Source organism: Rana temporaria, chromosome 5 (genome assembly GCF_905171775.1).
Source record: "Rana temporaria chromosome 5, aRanTem1.1, whole genome shotgun sequence".
In the NCBI taxonomy this organism is placed as follows: Eukaryota; Metazoa; Chordata; class Amphibia; order Anura; family Ranidae; genus Rana; species Rana temporaria.
The window spans coordinates 101,218,574-101,241,036 of record NC_053493.1 but is presented as its reverse complement, the minus strand read 5'-3'; the positions used below and the strand labels follow the sequence as shown (position 1 = coordinate 101,241,036).

At 44.1% G+C, this 22,463-nt stretch overlaps 1 protein-coding gene across 2 annotated transcripts in view; it reads left to right on the top strand.

Annotated features, from left to right (window-relative positions):
• Window positions 1–22,463, top strand: part of ANKRD28 (ankyrin repeat domain 28) — a 165,644-nt gene that overhangs the window by 140,333 nt on the left and 2,848 nt on the right. For both annotated transcript variants that reach the window (XM_040352949.1, XM_040352948.1), the window contains exons 20-27: window positions 2,003–2,120; window positions 2,697–2,916; window positions 6,566–6,653; window positions 6,744–6,827; window positions 7,481–7,626; window positions 18,399–18,481; window positions 18,946–19,028; window positions 21,796–21,887. In XM_040352949.1, the coding sequence (XP_040208883.1) occupies window positions 2,003–2,120; window positions 2,697–2,916; window positions 6,566–6,653; window positions 6,744–6,827; window positions 7,481–7,626; window positions 18,399–18,481; window positions 18,946–19,028; window positions 21,796–21,887 (914 nt within the window). The remainder of the gene's footprint in view (window positions 1–2,002; window positions 2,121–2,696; window positions 2,917–6,565; window positions 6,654–6,743; window positions 6,828–7,480; window positions 7,627–18,398; window positions 18,482–18,945; window positions 19,029–21,795; window positions 21,888–22,463) is intronic.

The window sequence follows — 22,463 nt, the reverse complement described above, 5'->3', positions numbered from 1 at the left end:
TTGTTTAGACATGTATATCTTTTGTGCTGCATTCCTGGCAAATATGGTGCTGCATTCCTGGCAAATATGGTGCTGCATTCCTGGCAAATATGGTGCTGCATTCCTGGCAAATATGGTGCTGCATTCCTGGCAAATATGGTGCTGCATTCCTGGCAAATATGGTGCTGCATTCCTGGCAAATATGGTGCTGCATTCCTGGCAAATATGGTGCTGCATTCCTGGCAAATATGGTGGGTGCATTGCTGGCAATGGTGAGGCTAAATTTATGGCAATGGTGGGTCTGCAGGTGGGCACCGACTCTTATTATGCTTCACAGTTCTTTATAAAAAAAAAAATCCTGAAACTTCGCTCTTAAAGTGATGTTATACGCCAATAAATACGGTATATCCAAATAATACGCCCAAGCTCATCTCTTCACCAAGAATTTTCGGAACGTATCACAGCACACTGTGTGAAAGGACACGCTGAACTGAATGGGAGGCAGTTTTCAGGTGGGATTTTATACTCTGCTTTGGGATCGGTTCAATTCCTGGTAGTCTTTTTATCCTGTACCAGGGCTCTGCCAGATGGAAGATGCAAGACCTGCTGGTAATGTTGCTTAAATGTACTTGATCCTGCTGGGGATGCCCCTCTTAGCATGTAGCAGAATGCAGAGTTTACCACAGGGATACTTTACAGGTCTGCAGAGCCCTGTTCCTGAAGTATCCTGTAGAAATATTGGTGCAGAGGAGGGCTCCATTTATGTGTAGTATGGAATTCCATATACCACACTGGGGAACCTCAGATTCTGTCCCGGGATCTCTCGCCTTTCCAGTCACTGGTCAAGGCACAGTGGGGGGAGTACCTGAGTCCCGTAGATGGAACGCTGGTATTTTCCGTGGGGTGAGTAGGAGTCGTAAACCACCCTTCTGGTATTCACAGCATGAAGCCAGGGGTGCTGGGGTGAATTTTTTTAGTGCCAGCTGTGTCCATTAGTTTGTCTACCCCCGCAGTGGTGCCAGCCACAGTAACCTCAATCAAGGTAGTGCAGGCTTTAGAGCAGCCTTAGTCTGCTCTCATAAGTATCCAGTATGGGATCTCAATAAATTGCCTAAACCAGCCAAGACCTTCCCATTTTAAGCATATGTTTCTCAGATTTGTAAGGCCTTCTCTTTCTTTCGCATTTTTAAGTTTTACCAGGCGAATGTTCAGATTTTTTTCAAATGCCTGTTTGGGCTGTAAGGTACAAGCTGCTCTGAGTCTGTCCAGCCTTCCTGCCCCATTGTTTTTTTTTTTTTTGTAAACCTAACAGGCTTGTTTGATCATTACGACTAGGGAGCCTGAAAGCAACTAAGGGCAGGGCAAGGTGGTAAATAGTCTGTCCTGTACCATACTACTACAAAATATGATTTTTGGTTTATTGGTAAAATCCTTTTTACTAGCGTACAGTACAAGCACAGGTCCCCTCCTATCTGTTTTTTTTACGATCTCCATTTAGCTTGCTTCATAGTGGAGTCTGTCTGGGTGTGGGATGGGTCGTGTCTCTGCAGCCTTTTTTTTTTTTATGCCAGTTAGTCACCCAGGCATCTGCGACTAAGCCTGTGTCCGAAATCCTGCTTTTTTATTTTTTTCTAAAGGAGCGCTATAAAATAATGCAGCTATTATAGCCGCCTTTCTAAATCGGTCATATTTCAAGTGACCATTTTTATTTTGTTAATGCCATCTATAAAGAGCATTGGTGGTGGTGTAGTATTCGTTCATTTTCATCCTGCATAAAATATCAAGTTCATATCAATTTGAACTCTTTCCAGTTAATTTAAAAATGTACCCTCATTTTATAGCCCGCTTTTATTGTTTCGCTGACCTCTCTGGCTGAACGTTTTCTCTTGTTAATCTGCATTGCACTTCTGTTTGCTGCCTAAGTGCATAGCTGGATACCAGCCATGAAGGGATATTGCTCTGCTGACTGCTTCACTTTCCAGTAAAACTTGTGTCTCTCTGCTTTCTGCCTTGTATTACTCAGGACTCCATTGATGCTCTCAGTCCTGAACGGTCATACAGAGTGCGTTTATTCTCTGCTGAACAAAGGAGCTAATGTGGATGCCAAAGACAAATGGGGAAGGACAGCACTGCACCGAGGGGTAAGACATTCCTCTTCTTTTCATCTTTCAGTGTGTTTTTCTGCAACTGATCATCAATGCACACCTTGCAACGTAGGCCTATGTGCTGAACTTTATTGCTTGCAAGTAGCTTTTTAAATATGCACTGAATTATGGCCAAAGAACATTGAGCTTTAAAAATGTTCAATATGGGCAATACATGTTTTCTATACAGTAGAGGTATAGATCTGAGATTTATAAAGACTAATAGTATGTTTTCCCCTTTCATGTACTGAATTTAATTAGAATGTTTGCTTTAACAAGGTTATGAGAAGGCTTAATTTCAACCCTCGTTCAGGTTGAAAAAAATAAAAATATATATTTATATATAAGCGAGCTATAATATTTTTTTTTTTATTTTTATTTTTTTTTTTGCTGCTATTTCTCATTAAACTGAATTTGTTACATTTTACACAAGCTTTTTTTTTTTTGTTTGGAAGTGTGGTTAATAAAGGTGACATTTGCAAGCATTAAGTCGTTGCCATAATTTTGTAAAAAGTGCAGTGCCTTTCATATTGATCGATCGATTTTATTTTTTATTCTTTTTATTTAAACTAGGCTGTGACTGGGCATGAGGAGTGTGTAGAAGCATTGCTGCAACACAATGCAAACTTCCTTTTGCGAGACTGCAGGGGAAGGACACCTATACATTTAGCTGCAGCATGTGGTCATATAGGAGTTCTAGGTGCACTTCTGCATACTGCGGCCTCAGTAGATGTTGTTCCCGCAATAGCTGACAATCACGGATACACATCTCTTCATTGGGCTTGTTATAATGGTAAGCAGTTTCTGTTTAGACAATTTCTTTAGCTTGTTGCTCTTTTAAATCCCCCCCCCTTTTTTTTTTTTCTGTTTCTTTGGAACATGTACAAAGTTTAGTAATATCTTTGAAAGTTCATACCGTATATTCTGCTTTTTTTTCTATAAATGCTGCCTTTACATGTGCTAATGACTGGTTTGCGTTAAAGAGTTTGTAAAAAAAATGCATACTTGGCTTGTTTATCTCTCTCTCTCTCTCTCTCTCTCTCTCTCTCTCCTTCCCCCCCCCCTTTTTATATTTATTAAGTGTGAAATTCCTGTTTTATTATGACCATGTACTTTGTCTTCCTTAAAAAGTGTGTGTTTTTATTTGATTTTTTTTCCAATATTCATGGTTGCCTAGGTGGGTTTGTCCCCCGGCATCTCTGCACTGAGAACCGAGCCACCGAACACTGCCGATGGCTGGGTTCTCACAGCTCCCTGAGAAGCGAGCTGCTGCCTGTCTGTAAACATTTCTCCGCTCAGGCCCCCCCGTGCTCACTGGAGATGTGGAGGGGTGGGGAGCGGCCATCTTAGGCTCTCAGTCGCTCACTTAGAGGCTGAGACTAGTATCAGTCTAGGCACCTGGCGGATCCAGACTTTGTCGTGATGACGCAGACTTCAGCCCTCCTTTCACCCATAGGAGAAGCCTAGCTAAACAAGCTCAGGCTGGACTTCTCCTTTTAAGACTTGACTACACTACCCGCAGGCTCTCTTGTTGGGCATAATTTCATGCGACTGCTATGTTTGTTGTTGTTTTTTTGTTTGTTTTTTAGCAAAGTGCTTTTCTCCTTTGTGCAAGGCTGTGAGCGGTGGTTCTTTAATGATGGACAGTGGCTCTTTGGTAATACAATAGCAAGGCAATTATAGCCAACTTGTATGTTTGGCTGGCCGACAGCATGATGTGTTCATCTGCTGCTTTTGGTGTTACTCACAACTCGAAGTCCAATAGGATTTTTTTTATCCCCCCCCCCCCCCCACAGCCCTGGTTCACACACATGCGATTCGGAAAACGCACAAGATCCACTGTGTTTCCTTATATCGCATTGCATAACAATCACCATCTGTGGGTGTCAATGTTAAAATAACAACACCTCAAAACAGATCACTTAGTGCCAGAATTGCATTGCATGGATGTGAACACCCATGCAATGTGATTGAAGTGCGGCAAAAAGGGTCCTGCACCATTTTGGTGCCGATGCAATTTGAGCCATACAAATGTATAGCGCAAATAGCACCGCACAGAAATCGCATGTGATGTGCACAGGAATGTAGTGCAATTCCTGTGCAACTCGCATGCGGTGTTCCGCATGCACTAGTGTCCAGGTCCAAGAAAGAATACTTAATGGGGTCTCATTTTTACAGCATGGTCGCATAGCCACGTTGACCAGTCGCCACTTTCCCTTGTCTGCATTATAATGCTACAAAGCTGCCGGGACTGTATAGTAAAGATCAAGTGTGCAGCCTGTTATAATGACTGATAAGGGCATCAGGGGAGTAATATAGAATAAGGTAAAGCTGTATTAAGACCAAAAGTGTAATGTATTGCAACTTCCAATCAGATGTGGTGGCTGCATTCGTTTTTTTCTTTTGTTTTATTAGTCCTTTTCCCCCTCTGTTTTAACCTGGTGATCTGTCCAGTTACACACCTCCTTTTATTAGCGTGCCCTCACTCTATGGATGAATAAGCAGAGCTGGAGGAAGGAATTTTATTACATTAACAAATTGAAGCCAAACTCCAGCTTTATAACCACTTGTCGACCAGGATATATATATATATATATATATATATATATATATATATATATATATATATATATATATATATATATATATATATATATATATATATATATATATATATATATATATATATATATATATATATATATATATATATATATATATATATATATAAAATTTGTGTGTATATATGTATGTGTGTGTGTGTATGTATATGTGATATATATATATATATATATATATATATATATATATAATCTCTCTCTGATGCGGTATGTAAGTGGTTTACCGACATTATGGTTGAAGCCATTAGCCATAACCCCCAGTTTTTTTGGGGTTAATTTTCAGGTGGCAGCTGGCTTTCTCATGAAATAGACGCTGGAACGCTTTTTCAGAAGGGGCAGTGTTTCTTGGGCTTACGGTTTTCACCAGTGGGCCCAAGAAACAAACAGTGTGGTCAGGTGGTCTAACCAGAACAACAATTGTTTTTTTTTTTTTTGTTTTTTTTTATCTTTTGTGTTTTAAAAGTAAAGGAGAGATTTGGGGGCTACAGAAGACCGGTCATCCTTATTTTGATTACAAGGGATGTTTACATTCCTTTGTAATAGAAATTAAAGTAATAATAAAAAAAAAATTCAAGGGACAGTGTAAAACTTACATTAAAATGAATGAGAATTTAGTTTTTTTTAAGCGCTCCCATCCCTGCACAGAAGCGAGCACATACGTAACTCGAGCACACATGTGATGTATCGCAGCAAGTGGCGTGAGAGCAATAATTTGAGCACTACATTTCCTCTAACTCTAAACCAGTAACCTGAAAAAAAAATGTTTGTAAAGCGTCACCTAATGGAGTTTTTTAAGTACCATAGTTTGTCACTATTCCATGAGCGTGCAGGTTTTAAAGCGTGACCTGTTGTGAACGGGGGCTAAAATGTTATTAACAAAAGTGCCAGAAAAAGCCTAGTGATTAATTAGGGTGTACAAACAGACTCAATTTAGCATTTGTTGAAGTTATTAGTCTATGGGTTCTCTCTACTTTTTCCTCCAGCACTGTGAATGTTTTACAGGTGTGTTCAATAAAGATGTGAAAAATCAGCTTAAGCCCACGTTTACACTGTGGGCGGGTTTGAAATCTGGCGAGTTTGGGGGCGATTTGAAAGACATCTGTGTCATGCACAGATGTCTATTGAAAAATCGCTCCCAAAGTCACAAAAAGTAGTGCCGGAACTACTTTTGGTAATCGGAATTGAATCGGTGAGGTGCGGAATTGAATCGGTGACTGGACCTCCTCTTTGAGGATTTAGCACTTTTAAATACAATTTAAGTTGAACTACATTGCATTTGAGCACTATAAACCCAAAGCACTGTTTAATTCATTTTTAATATTCAAAGCAATCTCTCATATCTATCCATGCCTCCGTGCTTTTTGCTGAGAAATCGCTTTGAAAAACACCCCAGTAGTATTTTTGGCCGTGGCCATCTTGAGTCCATACTGTATTATACGCTCTGCTTTTGAATGGTGTCTAAACATATCTGGGTGGATGACATCAATAATTCCCCTTGTTGACAGTGTCCAGTAATGGCGACTGGCTTTTCAGGTCCAAGCACTGTCAAAAATGTGAGGTCACATGCCTCGTTATATCCAAAAGTCCTGCTTTGTTGGAGAAACAGAGCTAAGAGCAGTTGAGGGATGCAAAATGGGTATGTGCTCATTTAGCCCACCTCTATAGTTTGGTATAAAGTGGCAGTGTCGCTTTAATGTAGGTAATTATTGGCTCATGTGTTCAGCAAGGATTCTAAAATATCAAATAGTACTAACATACATTTGGTTTTAATTCCCTTACCTAAAATCTTCTGTCATTACCATCTGCTGTTCTTTTGAACAGGTCATGATGCCTGTGTAGAGTTGCTGTTGGAGCAAGAAGTGTTTCAAAGAATGGAAGGAAACTCATTCAGTCCCCTGCATTGTGCAGTGTAAGATAATTACTCTTGGATGGTAGTATGTACTGTATAGATCAATACCAGCATGCGTGAAATAATATTTTTCTCTTGTCCTTCCTATAGCATAAATGACAATGAAGGTGCTGCAGAGATGCTCATAGACACTTTAGGTACAAGCATTGTGAATTCAGTGGACTCAAAAGGAAGGTAAAACCATCAGAATCTGTATTCAACATGCAATTGTTAGTTTGCCTTTTAATAGTAATGCTGCCTGTGGGATAGTTACCTTTTTGTATTGCTATGAGCATAAAATTCAGCTATTAAAATATAAACACGAACAGTGAGCATCTCACACCTGCATCCCTTTGGTTTGTTAAAGGGTTACTGAAACCCTGTTTGTTTTATTATTATAACAAACATAAACTTGCCTCCTCTGTGCAGTTAGTTTTGCACAGAGAGGCCCTGATCCTCCTTTTCTGGGGTCCCTCAGCGGTGCTGGTGGCTTCTCCTCTTCTCGAGTGCCCCGTCGGAGAAGCGCTCTCCTTTGGGACACCTGTGCGAGCGTGCGCCCGAGTCCTTTGACAGAAGCCAGAACTCATGATTGTGAGTGTGTGGCTAAAAGGGCGCGTTTTTCTGGTTTTGGGTAAAAAAAGTGAATGTGGTCAGTAGGGTGTCGCAGGATTTCCATTTGAAAATCTGGTAACCTTAACCTAGTGTGTTCTGTCACACTGCTCATGCCCTTAGTCTACAAAACATACACATTCTAAGCTATCTACGTGTGCTGTAACATGTTTACAAATGTCATTAGGAGCCTTACTACTTTTTTTTTTTTTTTTTCACACTTTTGTATTTGTGTACAGGACGCCCCTTCATGCTGCAGCTTTTACAGACCATGTTGAATGTTTGCAGCTTTTGCTCAGCCATAATGCCCAGGTAAATGCAGTGGATTCTTCTGGAAAGACGCCTCTGATGATGGCTGCTGAAAATGGACAAACAAACGCAGTAGGTAAGGCAGACTGCTATTCACCACTGTGTGAGAATCTTTGTCATTGGAAAGAAACTCCTCGTTGGAAAGAAACGTGTTAGCCGTGACTGATGTGGATTTTGTCACTTTCAAAGCCTTGCCCAAAAGAAGAGGATTTCCTGCCTTTTTTTTATATATATGAATGTGAAGATGCCCTGTGTCTTGTGATGTACTCCAAGAGTACTTCACAAGTGTTAGTAAACCTATATTTACCAAATTGTCTTTCAGGATAGCACAAGATAAATATGCACCTCCTCCAACTATGGCAGACATCACCAAAAAACATTTTAGAACCAAGTCCTTCTGCTGTACTGGTCAGTATTTGCATTTCCACGTTCAAGCTGGAAATGCTATGCTGCAGCTCTCAATGGGGGAGAGGAGCTTGTGCCTTGTCTATTATGCTGGCCCCCTCCATCTTTCTTACCCTTAGCTGCTTATCTCCATGGTTTGGGTGGTGAACCTGAACACTTTATTTCTTTCTCGTACATCACGGGACACAGAGCGGCATATTCATTACTATGTGGGTTATATGGAGTACCTTCAGGTGATGGACACTGGCAATCTCAAACAGGAAGTGCCCCTCCCTATATAACCCCCTCCCATAGGAGGAGTACCTCAGTTTTTTCGCCAGTGTCTTAGGTGTTGGTCATGGTTTAGCTTACCTCCACATCCTTGGGATTAAGGTGGGCTAACCGGTTCTGTCCAAAGGCCTCAGTGCTAAAGTGGTCAGCAACCGGACCCCAAACCATTGGGGTGTAGCCCATAATGCTTTCTGTTCAGAGAGCTGGACCCTGGGCCCAGAACTTAGAAACCTTTGGGGGCCTAATGTTTCTGTTGCCAGGGTGCTATATGGGCCCAGGACAGTGGCTCCTTCATAGGAACCCAGGGCCTGAAGGTCTAGACGCGCCACCCACGGAGATGGGGGAAGATTGGACCTCTTGCTGTGCAAAAGTCCTGCGGCATGGAGCAGGTAAGTATTGGGGGAGCTTGCGGAACTTGGTTCTTAGCAGGTTCCCTACAGGGGGTGCACAGGGGGACAGGCCTGGGTATGCTCTGCATTGGCAAGGAATCACTATGTCTATGACAGAGACAGGATGATTCAATCTTTTTTCCCCAGTAATATGTGACATCCCTGGTAAGTGTTGTTTAGCTGGGCTGCTGGCGCTAGGTGTGGGATCTCTGTAAGAGGGGAGTCTTTTTCCCATGCTAAAAGGAGGTCTGTGACCTACCTAAAGGGCTTACCTGCCTGGGTGCCTGCGCTGCTCCGTCCTCCTCCATGTGTGATGGCCCCCCGCCGACGGGCGCGCGCGTGCCCGAGATATAAACGATTTTCGCGCCGTTTCCGTGGTGGGGGCGCGTCCCGGTGGGCAGCGAATCACAAATAAAGGAAGGGGAGGTCCTTCCATTAGCTGCCAAGAGCTCAGTGTCATCCTGAGCTAGAGGAGAGGAGGACACAGAGCGGAGCACGCCGAGGACACCCGGTGGCGAAAGGAAGAATTGCAGTTTTTTCTAAGGACTGTCAAACCTACAGATAGGTTTTCTTTTCCTTTTTTCAGCAGATGGCTATTGGCAATACTTAGTGGGAGACAGAGTGGTTTCTTTTCCTCTTCAAAAAAGAAAAAGAAGGGAAAGAACTGCTGATCTCCCTTCTCAGTTTGGGCGTTAGTCTCTATCGCTCCCAAACCGACAGATCCCCTTAGCTACGTCTGTGGCTGGGTGATAGCAGGTGTACCTCGGTATTGTACCATGCCTTCTGGGTCAGAGGGTACAAGGGGTGGGGATTCCCCCCGCAAAATCCGAGGGCTCAGACACGGCTATGCCGCTGCTCTCCCCACAGGACATATCGGGGCACGCCTTGATGGGACCTGGGGGATCTGGTGCTGGGGCTGATCCAGGTCAGTCCAACCCCGGCTTTGTCACTGAGAGAGTTCTTGCTGTTTCTTTAGGTGAACTAGAGAAAAGAATGGCAAAAAGGATAGCTAAAGCTATATCGGGTAGAAAGCGGACTAGGTCTCCGTCACCCGAGCAAGAACCCTCAGACACAGAAATCCTTTCCCTAGGGGAATTGGATAGACTTGACGCTTTGGACCAGGGTGGTTCAGAGATCGAGGATCTGGATACTGAGGGGTCTGGTTCAGCCTCCCAAGGGGAAAGTTTGTGGGTTCAGGCCTTAACGGACATGGTCCATGAGGCATTTAAGTTACCCATACCAGAACCTCAAGTATCGGCGGTTTCAGCTTTAGGCTCTTTAAGAACGCCTCAAAGCAACGCAGTTTTCCCGATCCATCCTCTACTCGAGGAGGTCATGTTTCAGGATTGGATTAAGCCAGATAGTCTTTTTACCACCTAAAAAATTCTCTGTTTTATATCCTATGGAGGAGAAATTCTCCAAAAGATGGGCGCCCCCGGCGGTGGACGCAGCCATCTCCTATGTGAACAAATCTTTAACTTGTCCGGTGGAAAACGTACAGGTGTTTAAGGATCCGGTTGATAAACGCTTGGAAACATTACTGAAAGCCTCCTTTACTTCAGCAGGGGCGATAGTTCAGCCCGCTGTGGCTGCTATTGGAATTACCCAAGCATTATCAGATAAGACTAAGCAAATGCTTAAACTTATCCCTGCCCAGCAGGCAGAGGAATTTTCGGATATACCGAGGGCTATACGCTTTATGGTGGATGCTATCAAGGACTCCATCCAGCAGGCATCACGTTTATCCTTATTTCTAATCCATATGAGAAGGCTCTTATGGTTGAAGAGTTGGGAGGCTGAGCCCCCATGCAAAAAGCTCCTGGTAGGGTTTCCCTTCCATGGAGGACGACTCTTCGGAGAAGATCTGGATAGATATATTCAGACTATATCAAGCGGCAAAAGCACTCTCTTGCCAGTCAAGAAGAAAGCCCGAGGGCCCGCGTTTAAGCGCCAGCCCTCCCCGGGACAGGGGCCCTCTAATACCAGACAGTATCGACGGCCTCCTGCAAGATCAGGCTTTAACAATGAGCCACAAGGCCAAGCCACTGGGGGCAAGAAGCAGTGGTACCGCAAGCCTGCGAAGCCAGCCCCCAAGTCGGCCTTATGAAGGGGCGCCCCCACCCACGATGGTGGGGGGAAGGCTACGTCTCTTTGCAGAAGTTTGGGAGGCCAGCATTCCCGACTGCTGGGTACGGTCTTCCGTGGCCACGGGCTACAAACTAGAATTTTCAGAATTCCCTCCTCCTCATTACCAGGAGTCAAGAGTACCAGGCGACCCGGTGAAAGGAGCCGCGTTGATGGCGGCATTGAATCATCTGCTGTGCCAGAAGGTGATAGTAGAAGTACCAGTCCAGGAACAGGGCTTGGGGTTCTACTCCAACCTGTTTATCATCCCAAAGCCCAACGGCGATGTCAGGCCAATTTTGGACTTAAAGGGAGTAAATGCGTACCTAAAGGTCCGCTCATTCCGGATGGAAACTATTCGGTCAGCTGTCGCCGTGCTCCAGAAGGACGACTTCATGGCGTCCATAGACATAAAGGATGCTTACCTTCATGTGCCAATTTTTCAGCCACATCAGGTATTTCTACGCTTCTCGGTGGCTCAGCGTCATTTCCAATTTGTGGCGCTCCCCTTCGGGTTGGCTACGGCCCCCCGGGTATTCACGAAGGTCCTAGCCCCAATCCTAGCCAATCTAAGGACCCAAGGGGTCACAGTCCTAGCTTACCTGGACGACCTCTTGGTCGTAGACCACTCGTTTCCTGGCCTGGAACGAGCAGTCGCCCTCACGGTTCAGTACCTCGAGAGGTTCGGCTGGGTCCTAAATCGAGACAAATCAGCATTTCGGCCCACAAGGCAGCTGGAATATCTCGGCATGAGATTGGATACAGAACAGAAGGTGTTCCTACCTCTATTAAAGGTCAAGGCCATCAAAGAGCTAATACAAATAGTTCTGAGCAAGAGAAAGCCAACTGTTCGCCTATGTATGCGGCTACTAGGCAAGATGGTGGCCACCTTCGAGGCGGTACCGTATGCTCAGAGCCACACTCGCATCCTGCAGGCAGCCATCCTGTCAGCATGGAGCAAGAGGCCTCAGGCCTTGGAGATTCCTTTGCCACTCTCACCAAGAGTCCGGCAAAGTCTATCTTGATTGGTTAAACGACTAGCCCTCAGGGCTTGGACGTCCAAACTGCAGGGGTTCCCGGTGAGAATACAATCGGACAATGCCACGGCGGTGGCATACATAAATCACCAAGGGGGAACCAAGAGTCAAGCCGCTCAGAAAGAAGTGAGCTTGATTTTCTTGTGGGCAGAAGCCCATGTGCCCTGCATATCGTCTATATTCATTCCCGGAGTGAACAACCTACAGGCGGACTTCTTAAGTCGCCAGACTCTATTGCCGGGGGAGTGGTCTCTGCATCCACAGGTCTTTCAGACACTCTGCCAGAAGTGGGGAGTGCCGGACGTGGATATCATGGCATCGAGACTAAACAAGAAGCTAGACAGGTTCATGTCCCGCACAAGGGATCCCAGAGCCTGCGGAACCGATGCGTTAGTTTGCCCTTGGCATCAGTTCAAACTTCTTTATGCATTTCCCCCGCTCCAGTTACTACCCCGCCTGCTGCGCAGGATCAGGGTGGAGCACATACCAGTCATCCTGGTAGCTCCAGCATGGCCCAGAAGGGCATGGTATCCACTAATCCTGAAGATGGTAGTGGGAGACCCTTGGACTCTTCCTCTATGGCCAGACCTGCTATCGCAAGGTCCGATCCTCCACCCTGCCTTACGGCATCTAAATTTGACGGCCTGGAAGCTGAATCCCTGATTCTCAGGGGTAGAGGTCTGTCTCGGAAAGTAATCTCTACCCTAATCAGAGCCAGGAAACCGGTCTCTAGGGTGATTTATTACAGGGTCTGGAAGGCCTATGTAGGCTGGTGTGAGTCCAAGCGATGGCTTTCTCGCAAATTTACCATCGATAGAGTATTAAGTTTTCTCCAGCTAGGAGTGGATAAAGGACTGGCATTAAGCACAATCAAAGGACAGATTTCAGCTTTGTCAGTGTGGTTTCAGCGGCCGCTGGCCACCCACTCGCTAGTTAAGACCTTCCTTCAAGGGGTCTTACGTATTAATCCTCCAGTTAAATCCCCGCTTTGTCCGTGGGATTTAAATCTTGTTCTATCAAGTTTACAGAAACAACCTTTTGAGCCGTTGGCTGAAATTCCTTTGGTTTTACTAACAAGGAAGTTAGTATTTTTGGTCGCCATAGTTTCCGCCAGAAGAGTATCGGAACTGGCAGCCTTATCCTGTAAGGAACCATATCTTATTTTACATAAGGACAAGGTCGTTCTCCGCCCTCATCCTTCCTTCCTACCGAAGGTTATATCCAGTTTTCATCTAAACCAGGATTTGGTATTACCATCCTTCTTCCCTAAACCTACTTCCAGAAAGGAAGGGTTGCTGCATACCTTGGATATTGTCAGGGCCATGAAGGCCTATCTTAAAGCTACAGAGAAGATCCGGAAAACAGATGTGTTGTTCATTTTACCGGATGGGCCCAAGAAGGGGCAGGCAGCTGCAAAATCCACCATCTCGAGATGGATTAAACAGTTAATCACTCAGGCCTACGGCTTGAAAGGGTTGCCTCCTCCGTTATCATTAAAGGCTCATTCTACTAGGGCCATGGGTGCCTCCTGGGCAGCACACCACCAGATCTCTATGGCTCAAGTTTGCAAGGCGGCAACCTGGTCTTCTGTCCACACGTTTACAAAATTCTACCAGTTGGACGTAAGAAGGAATACTGATACAGCCTTTGGGCAGGCAGTGCTGCAGGCTGCAGTTTGAGACCCTCGGATTAAATCCTTTTGTCTTGGGAAGATGTTCTCCCTCCCCTCATTGTAAGCATTGCTTTGGGACATCCCACATAGTAATGAATATGCCGCTCTGTGTCCCGTGATGTACGAGAAAGAAAAAGGGATTTTTAATACAGCTTACCTGTAAAATCCTTTTCTTGGAGTACATCACGGGACACAGAGCTCCCACCCCTCTTATGGGGACCATTTTGGGAGGCATACTGCTTGCTACAAAACTGAGGTGGTACTCCTATGGGAGGGGGTTATATAGGGAGGGGCACTTCCTGTTTGAGATTGCCAGTGTCCATCACCTGAAGGTACTCCATATAACCCACATAGTAATGAATATGCCGCTCTGTGTCCCGTGATGTACTCCAAGAAAAGGATTTTACAGGTAAGCTGTATTAAAAATCCCTTTTTTCCATTTATGTACCCTGGACCACCTTCCTGACTAGTTAGGTGCAGTCTGGGGTGCTTCTCTGCTCCATGACCCCGGGAATCCAGGACTTTCCTCATAAATGTAGAATTGACAGTAAATGGTGGTTCTAGAATTATTGCACTCACTCCAGACCAAATATGGGTGACTTGGTTGTATACTAGTATCGGTATCGGGACCGATAACGAGTATTTGCGGGAGTATTAGTACTCCCGCAAATGCCCCCGATGCCTGGCCGAATACTCAGCCCGGGTGATCTGTCCAATCCCGAGCCAGGGGGAGTGTCTATACGCGGCGTGGCGGGAAACACTACAGCTATTCAAATGAAAGCTGTAATGTTCCCCGCCCGTATTAACTAAGCGGCGGCAGCATCTAGGTATGGGGGACATGGCTGCTTATATGGGGGGGAGATGGCTGCTTATATGGGGGGGGGGGGACATGGCTGCATATATGGGGGGGGGACATGGCTGCATATATGGGGGGGGGGGACATGGCTGCATATATGGGGGGGGGGGGGACATGGCTGCATATATGGGGGGGGGACATGGCTGCATATATGGGGGGGGGGACATGGCTGCATATATGGGGGGGGGGGACATGGCTGCATATATGGGGGGGGGGGACATGGCTGCATATATGGGGGGGGGGACATGGCTTCATATATGGGGGGGACCATGGCTGCATATATGGGGGGGGACATGGCTGCATTTGGGGACACATTTAAAAAAAGTATCGGTACTTGTACTCGGTCCTAAAAAAGTGGTATCGGGACAACCCTATTGTCTACACAGGCAAATGTGTATTTTGATGCCCCCCACCACACCATCCCTTCCACAATGAAATTCCCCTTTACAACAAAGTCCCCAACATTTCCGTCTTACAATCAAGGTTCTCGTGCCCCCTATTACATCAGAGTCAGCAGAGTTCCCAGATGGGCCGTAAAGGGCCAATCACAGCAGCCCTTTCCCATGTGATCAGCTGTGTTTAATCGCCCCATCAGTACCCATCAATGCCGCCTTTATCAATGCCACTAATCAGTGCCCATCAGTGAAGGAGAAAAATTACTTATTTTACCTTATTGCAAAATTTTATAATTGAAACTAAAACTTTTTTAAAACGTCCCCCTTTTTTTTTATTTTTTATTCATTTTGCAAAAAAGAAAGCTCTATTTGTGTGAAAAAATAACAATTTCATATGGGTACAGTGTTGCAATTATCAGTCAAAGTGACAGCGCTGAAATCTGAAAATTGGCCTGAGCAGAAATTGGGTGTAAGTGCCTGGTATTGAAGTGGTTAATACATGTTCCTTCCACAGTCCTAGCACAATAAATATGCCTAAAACATACATATCATACAAAAAATGCAATAAAATTGTGCCATGATCAACTTGTGCAGATCCACTGCAAGCTGTTTGCACTGACTTCAGTGTACCATCACCAAGACAGAGCACATACCATCTGCTTACCACAAAACATGACATCTTAAATCTATGAGGCGACATAAGTTTGTCATCTGCTGGATATTTGCAGTCACTTTGCTCAAAGAGCAACCCTGCAGGTAGAGTAACTTTCTCCCAAGTGTGGCCTTTCACCACTCCGTCTGCTCCAGTACTAGGTATAGGTACTCCGCACGCAGCTCCACCTGGTCTGGTACCAGGTACTCCACATGCCCGGTCTGGTATAGTTCATTACCAGGGCAATTAAACAATTTGTTGCTTTATCTTAGTAAAATTTGATGTCGGTACATTACTTTTAATGAAGCAGCGCAGAATGTCCAGGTAATGCAGTGTGCTTTATCAGATTGAGTGAACCAGGGGTTAAGAGGTACATTTTTTGGTAAGCAGATGGTATGTCTTGGTAATGGTACAACGATGATCCCACTCCTGTGCCTGCTGGTACCTCCCCCTGGTCTTACTCGGCTCCTCCCCCCTCACCTCACATGCCACCAGTTCAGCAGCGATTGTCATCTTTGTGCTGGACTGGTGGGTGGGATCCATTGTTAATTGCAGGGGGCTGGAGCCTACTGTCTGGAGAGAGAGAAGCAGTGGAGAAAAAAGGCAGTCTTATGCCCGTTACCTGGGAGGGCGGAGGAGAAGCAGCCGGAAGAGAAGATTCAGAGGTGTAACTATAACCTTCAGGGCCCCAGTGCAAGAAACCATGAAGGGCCCCTGACCCGTAGTATGATGGGACGGTATTGTGAAAGGATGGGGGGCAGTATGACGGGGTATTTTGACGGAATACATTTATTAAATGGTATCAGAAAAATCACACTGGCATTATACATATTTAGATCATGAATTGGTGCTTGGGGCATGAAAGCGGATGCTTGGATATGCAGAAGGGCCTACATGTTTCGCAAAATGCTTCTTCGGGGCACTGCATACATATACGATTTCATTCGGTCTGTAAAATCGGACGACTTGGGCACATCATTACACTGTTGTCCACTCGTCATTATAGTACCACCCGTGGCCATTCACTTGGTGAAAGCCAAATCCACCAGGGTGGCAAGTGAGGGTATTGGATCGTGATAGTTTCCAGAAGTTGTGGTCGGTAGAGAGGTGGTAGATTCGTAAACCACGATAGTTAGCGTCGTTGGTCCAGCAGTGACATAGTTCACTGTACTAATGACAAAAAAGAGATGTGTGGGTTTTATCTGATTTACTATTTAATACATTTTATATTTTCTTAAAGATTTTTCTGTTTGTGTGCTCACCTTAACAGACCTACTATCTCCAACCAAAATCCCATTATCATTGAGAGAGCGTAGTCTCTTTTTATTTTATTTTATCAATCACTAGGGATTGGGAGATATCTGTCTGTTTCTGGAAACTGTCCAACCAACATACAGGGGTATTTTGACAGGAGGGGTTCAGTGTGACCAAAGAAGGGTATCTGGAAAGTGTGGCCGGAGGGGGAGTGTGAAAAGAAGGGGGGCAGTGTGACAAGAAGTAGTACGATGGGAGCAGTATGACAGGGATATTGTGACAAGAGGGGGGCAGTGTGACAGGAAAAGGATACCTGGGAATTATGACAAGAGGGGGCAGTGTAATGAGAGAGCACTGTGAAAGGAGGGGGTCTGTGTAACAAGAGGGGGCAGTATGACAGGGGTAGTGTGACAGGAGGGGGTCAAATATGACAGAAGGGGCAGAATGATGGAGGCGGCAGTGTGACAGGAGGGGGGGGAAGTATGACAGGGGTAGTGTGACAGGAGGGGGGAAGTATGACGGGGGTAGTGTGACAGGAGGGGGGGTAAATATGACAGAAGGGGCAGTATGATGGGGGTATTGTGCCAAGGGGGCAGTGTGACAGGGGCCAGTGTCACAGGTGGGTGGTGGGGCAGTGTCCCAGGTGGGGTATACAAGCAGAGCGACAAACTTTGTGCATTGAATCTGGTGCCTGCTCGGGTCAGAGGCCCCTCCCCTCTCCATGGTATACACTGACACTCAGGAAGTGAATTGTGCTGGCTAGAGGGACATCCCGCGGACATCAGAGCTGCCAATCCCCTGTATAATTAGAGATGCCAGCCGGTACAGGGGGAGGTGTGGGATCTTGGGTCACACTGGTGGAATGCCAGGGTGCAAGTGCGACCTTGGTAATTTTGACACTGGAAACATCGGCTGAGGTTCATATCGTGGGGGGCTGTGTCTGACTGTTGTGGTGCACTTTGTTGTGGTACCTGTGCTGCTGAGCTAGATAAGAGCGGGGGCGGGCGGCAACATAAATTCTCATCAGGGACAGTCACCCCCCGGCTTCAGTGACCTCCTGGCGCCCTAGCAGCTGCCTTACACTAGCACTAGCTCTGTGTGAAGCACGAAGAGGAGGAGGGAGGGGAGCAGTTAAACACTTTGGCGCACCCCTTCTGCGGCGCCGGGGTGCAGAGCACACGCCCAGGATCAGTCCTGATCAAAACAGATTATTATTTCCCATATTTACATAACTGTGTAAAATTCTCATCATTAAAGGGTCACTAAAGGAATTTTTTTTTTTTTAGCTAAATAGCTTCCGTTACCTTACTGCAGTACTGGTTTCATGTCCTCATTGTTCGTTTTTGCTTTGAAGTAGCTGTAATTCTGCTGTGATCTCCACACTTCCTGGTTGCCTGTTTCCTTATAACCATGGTACTGGGAGATTTTCACGGTGGTCTAAGCTGTCATTGCTGTGTGTCTAAAACTCCTCAGAACCAATCCGATTCATTTTAAAAACAAAACACTGCTCTGGATTTGTTTGTTTTTGTTCTGCGAGTCTTCCCGACTCACCTCTCACCCGGAACTTCATGTATGTAGCTTTAAAACCGAACGTGAAACTAGAGGCACATTATATGATAGATTAAATTTAATTTTTAATCATTTTTAAAAGGAATCAGTTAACTTTTATGTCTCTATACCCAATAAACAGTCATTTCAGCAAAAAAAAAAATTCCTTTAGTGACCCTTTAACTTGTGTTTTATATTTGTCAATTACATTAAAATTACATTCTGTTCTTGTCATTTGTTTTTCAGAGGTGTTAGTTAGCAGTGCAAAAGCTGATCTCACATTGCAAGATAACAATAAAAATACTGCACTACATTTGGCATGCAGTAAGGTACGTCTCTTAGCAGTATTTGCCTCAAATCCTCTGCCTTGTTTAGTTTTATGTACCATCTTTTTTTTTTTTTTTTTTTAACTCCTTTCTGCAAGTCTAATAGCACTCATTGCATTTCTTAAAAAATGGCAATAATAATTGTATTACTGGGTTCTCTTGATAAATTCGTTCTCAGCCGTGTTCTGTGTCAGGAACCACTTGAGCAACCACAGGAACCAGATGTCAGTCTGTGCACAAACAGACTCTCTGACATACTTTTTTTTTTGATTTTCTATTGAAAATATTTTTTAATACATGCCAAAATGTGCCAGAACGTTAAAGAGAAATGTAGACGTTGCTTTAAAACATCCAGGGTGTTGGGATTCTAGCAGTCCTGCATTATTTCAGTTTTTGGTGACTTTGTTTTTTCTATGTCATAGTATGTTTTACTAGAGTTTTTATTTATTTATTTTTTTGCTTTATAGGGTCATGAAACCAGTGCCTTGTTAATACTAGAGCAAATTACTGACCGAAACCTCATCAATTCAACAAATTCAGCTTTGCAGACGTAAGTGGTGAACTGGCACAGCAGCAGTTGTCTTCCCAAAACTCACAATGATATCGCTAACATAAGAGAGGCCAACACTGCAACACATTTAACTAAGGCAGGCTGGTAGCTATTTGAGGTCTTGGCAAAGTCCTGTGACATAGATGGTAACAGAAATGTGGAAGCAAGCAAAGTGATGCGATTTCTAAATAGAAAAACGTTCAAAGCCAATCTGTAGTCCTACACAAACCTTTAGGCTTGTCATTATTTTAGAGAACCAGTTTCTCTTTGAACTTCTGTAGGCTTCTATGTCATCATGAAACCCTCCAAAATGTTAGATGCTCAGTGTACAAAAAATGTATTTACCCTTATGGCTCAGTGGACTTGCTTGCTCAGTAAAGTATTAAGGCTGCATTCACACCTAGACGTATGTTACCGCGGCGTATTTTGCCGCGACAAATTGCAGCGTTTTGTCCCGCGATTTGCCGCGACAAAATGCGTTAAAATGCGCCGCGGTAACATACACAGGAGGGGTGACAACATTGTCAGCTTTGGCCGAAAGCCGCCTGAAAAAAAGGTCCAGGACTTGTTTTCAGGCGGCAGGCGTACGGCGTGGAGATGTGAACCATCTCCATAGCCGACAATGTAAACTCGCCCCTCCAGCGTATCAGGGGCTGCTGCGGCGTCGCGCTACAGGCGTATATACGCCTAGGTGTGAATGGGCACTAACTGTGGGCTGTAACACCTGTTTGTTGGACAATGCATTTCCTTTTATATATGCACTCTGTAGCATTACAGGAGCAGTTTGTAATAACCACAGTCAGTAGATCAGTGTTGTATATTGTGCTTTTATGGCTGGCTAGGATCAGCCCCCCACTGAACTGATCTAATGCTTGCCTAAAAACGCAAAAAATGAAAACATCTGCTTGCCAGTTTGGATGCAGGGAGATGTAAGGTCACCAACACTAAATCTTTTTTTTTTTTTTTAAAACTGGTTTGTTTTTTGCCATAGAAATGCTCAAGTTCTATGAAATGTTATGAATATCGTTAAACCTTTTGGGAGCAGAGATGATGACCAAATGTCCAGACCTAATTTTTTTTTACACAGTTTTATATACAATTTTTACTTTTATGTTTTACTTAAACTTTGTTCTGTGATCATTTAAAAAAAAATCTTCTAGGTTTACATTTAAGTGCAAATTAAATATATATGTGTAGTGACACCTATCTGTGAACAATGTGTCAATAAATATATAAAGCAGCGCTCACATAAATAAAAGCATATAAAAACATATAAAATTGAATAAACATAGAATTTAAGTGAATAAATAAATGAGTGAATAACCACCCTATACGTGAATTCAAAATCAAATGGTGAAAAATAAGGCAGTTAAATCTATAATCCGTGAACTTGATGAGTGTTAGTGAATCTAAAGTTCATAAGTGATGATTTCTTTAAGGATCTTCAAATGTTCTTCCACCACACCAAAGTGTTTCAGTGAATCCACCACCCTTCAGAAATGCGCGCTCACCACAATAGGCCTCACACTCTCGTGTTTTGGCATAAGAGCTTAGATAGGACCACTCGGATCAATTGGTAGGAATCCGTTCCAAAACAGTGTAATCCAAGAATGTTGCCACATAAATGATGAAGAAAAGAAGGGTGCACAATAGTGTAATACCGTAAAAGCAACTTCAATAAAACACCATGTAAAATCCTCCAAAATATGCACTCATAAACAATCTCTTTAAAACAAGCGGTGAATCACTCCAAATCAAACCAAAGTATTGCCAAAATCTTCTCCAGGTGAACCAGTGGTCACGGCGGACCAACAAACAGCCTAAGTGTACTCACAGCCCTTGTAGCATGGTATAATGACTGATGCTTCTGGTGCCTGTCTCCTGTCTGAGTACACTTAGGCTGTTCGTTGGTCCACCGTGACCACTGGTTCACCTGGAGACGATTTTGGCAATACTTTGGTTTGATTTGGAGTGATTCACCGCTTGTTTTAAAGAGATTGTGAGTGCATATTTTGGAGGATTAGCAGCAGCACAGGTACCACAAAAGTTGCTTTTACGGTATTACACTATTGTGCACCCTTCTTTTCTTCATTATTTATGTGCCAAAACACGAGAGTCTGAGGCCTATTGTTGTGGTGAGTGCGCATTTCTGAAGGGTGGTGGATTTACTGAAACACTTTGGTGTGGTGGAAGAACATTTGAAGATCCTTAAAGAAATCATCACTTATGAACTTTAGATTCACTAACACTCATCAAGTTCACGGATTATAGATTTAACTGCCTTATTTTTCACTGTTTGATTTTGAATTCATGTATAGGGTGGTTATTCACTATTAAATTATATGTTTATTCAATTTTATATGTTTGTATATGCTTTTATTTATGTGAGCGCTGCTTTATATATTTATTGACACATTGTTCACAGATAGGTGTCACTACACATATATATTTAATGTATTCAATTTCACACAATAGCAGCAGCTATTTATTGTTTAGGGCTTTATTCTGCAGCTGAGCGCAGTGGGGGCGGGAAGCAAGCGGCCTTTTTTCTTCACCACCAACTTGTTCATTTACATTTAAGTGCACCTAGAAAAAAAGAAGTGAGTTTGTTTAGAAAACAGCCGCGTAATCGCATCATAGCTGGCATGGTGACCACTGCCAATGGAATGCGCAAAGCTGTTAATGTAAAGATTGTAGACAAAGGATTGGCAAACCATTAAATACTGGAGTCTAGTGATATTTGTTACTGTCTTACATTTCTTTGTAGACCTCTCCATGTGGCTGCTAGGAATGGGTTAACGGTTGTAGTCCAGGAACTCTTAGGCAAAGGAGCAAGTGTATTAGCTGTAGATGAAAATGGTAAGTTTCTTTCCTTCAACCTTGTACTTGTGCAAGTATCAAATTCCTATAAATCACTTTATTGTCCAGATGAAATAAAATAATTTTTCTCGTATATCTGTAGAATTGAGTGACTTTGGAATAACCCAGCACTCTGTGTCTTGTATAGTGTTTTAGGGCCAGTTCACACCAAAATGCCATATGAGAGACACATTTCATGCTTTCCCGCATTGCAGGTGAACACGCTGCCCTTGCAAAAGCATGTGGGTGACAGCTAATTATTATTGGCGCCCCAAATGCGGTGCATTTGCGGGCACCAAATTGCATTGTGCCACAGTACCTTGCAGTTTGGTGTGTTTTCAAAATGGTACAAGCTTTCCGGTGTGTTTGACAGCCCATTGAAATGAAGTGCTGCCAAAAACAGAATGCATGGGAACACATGCGATCCACGGTGACTGAAGCTTTTATTTATTTTTCTATAGTCCCTTTATTACTGTAATAGTACCATGACTGTGAGATTCTTAGAGGTGCAAAGAAAGTAGCGCTAAGGCCTGGTTCACACCTATTCATTTTTGGTGCATTTTGCAGATTTGCCCT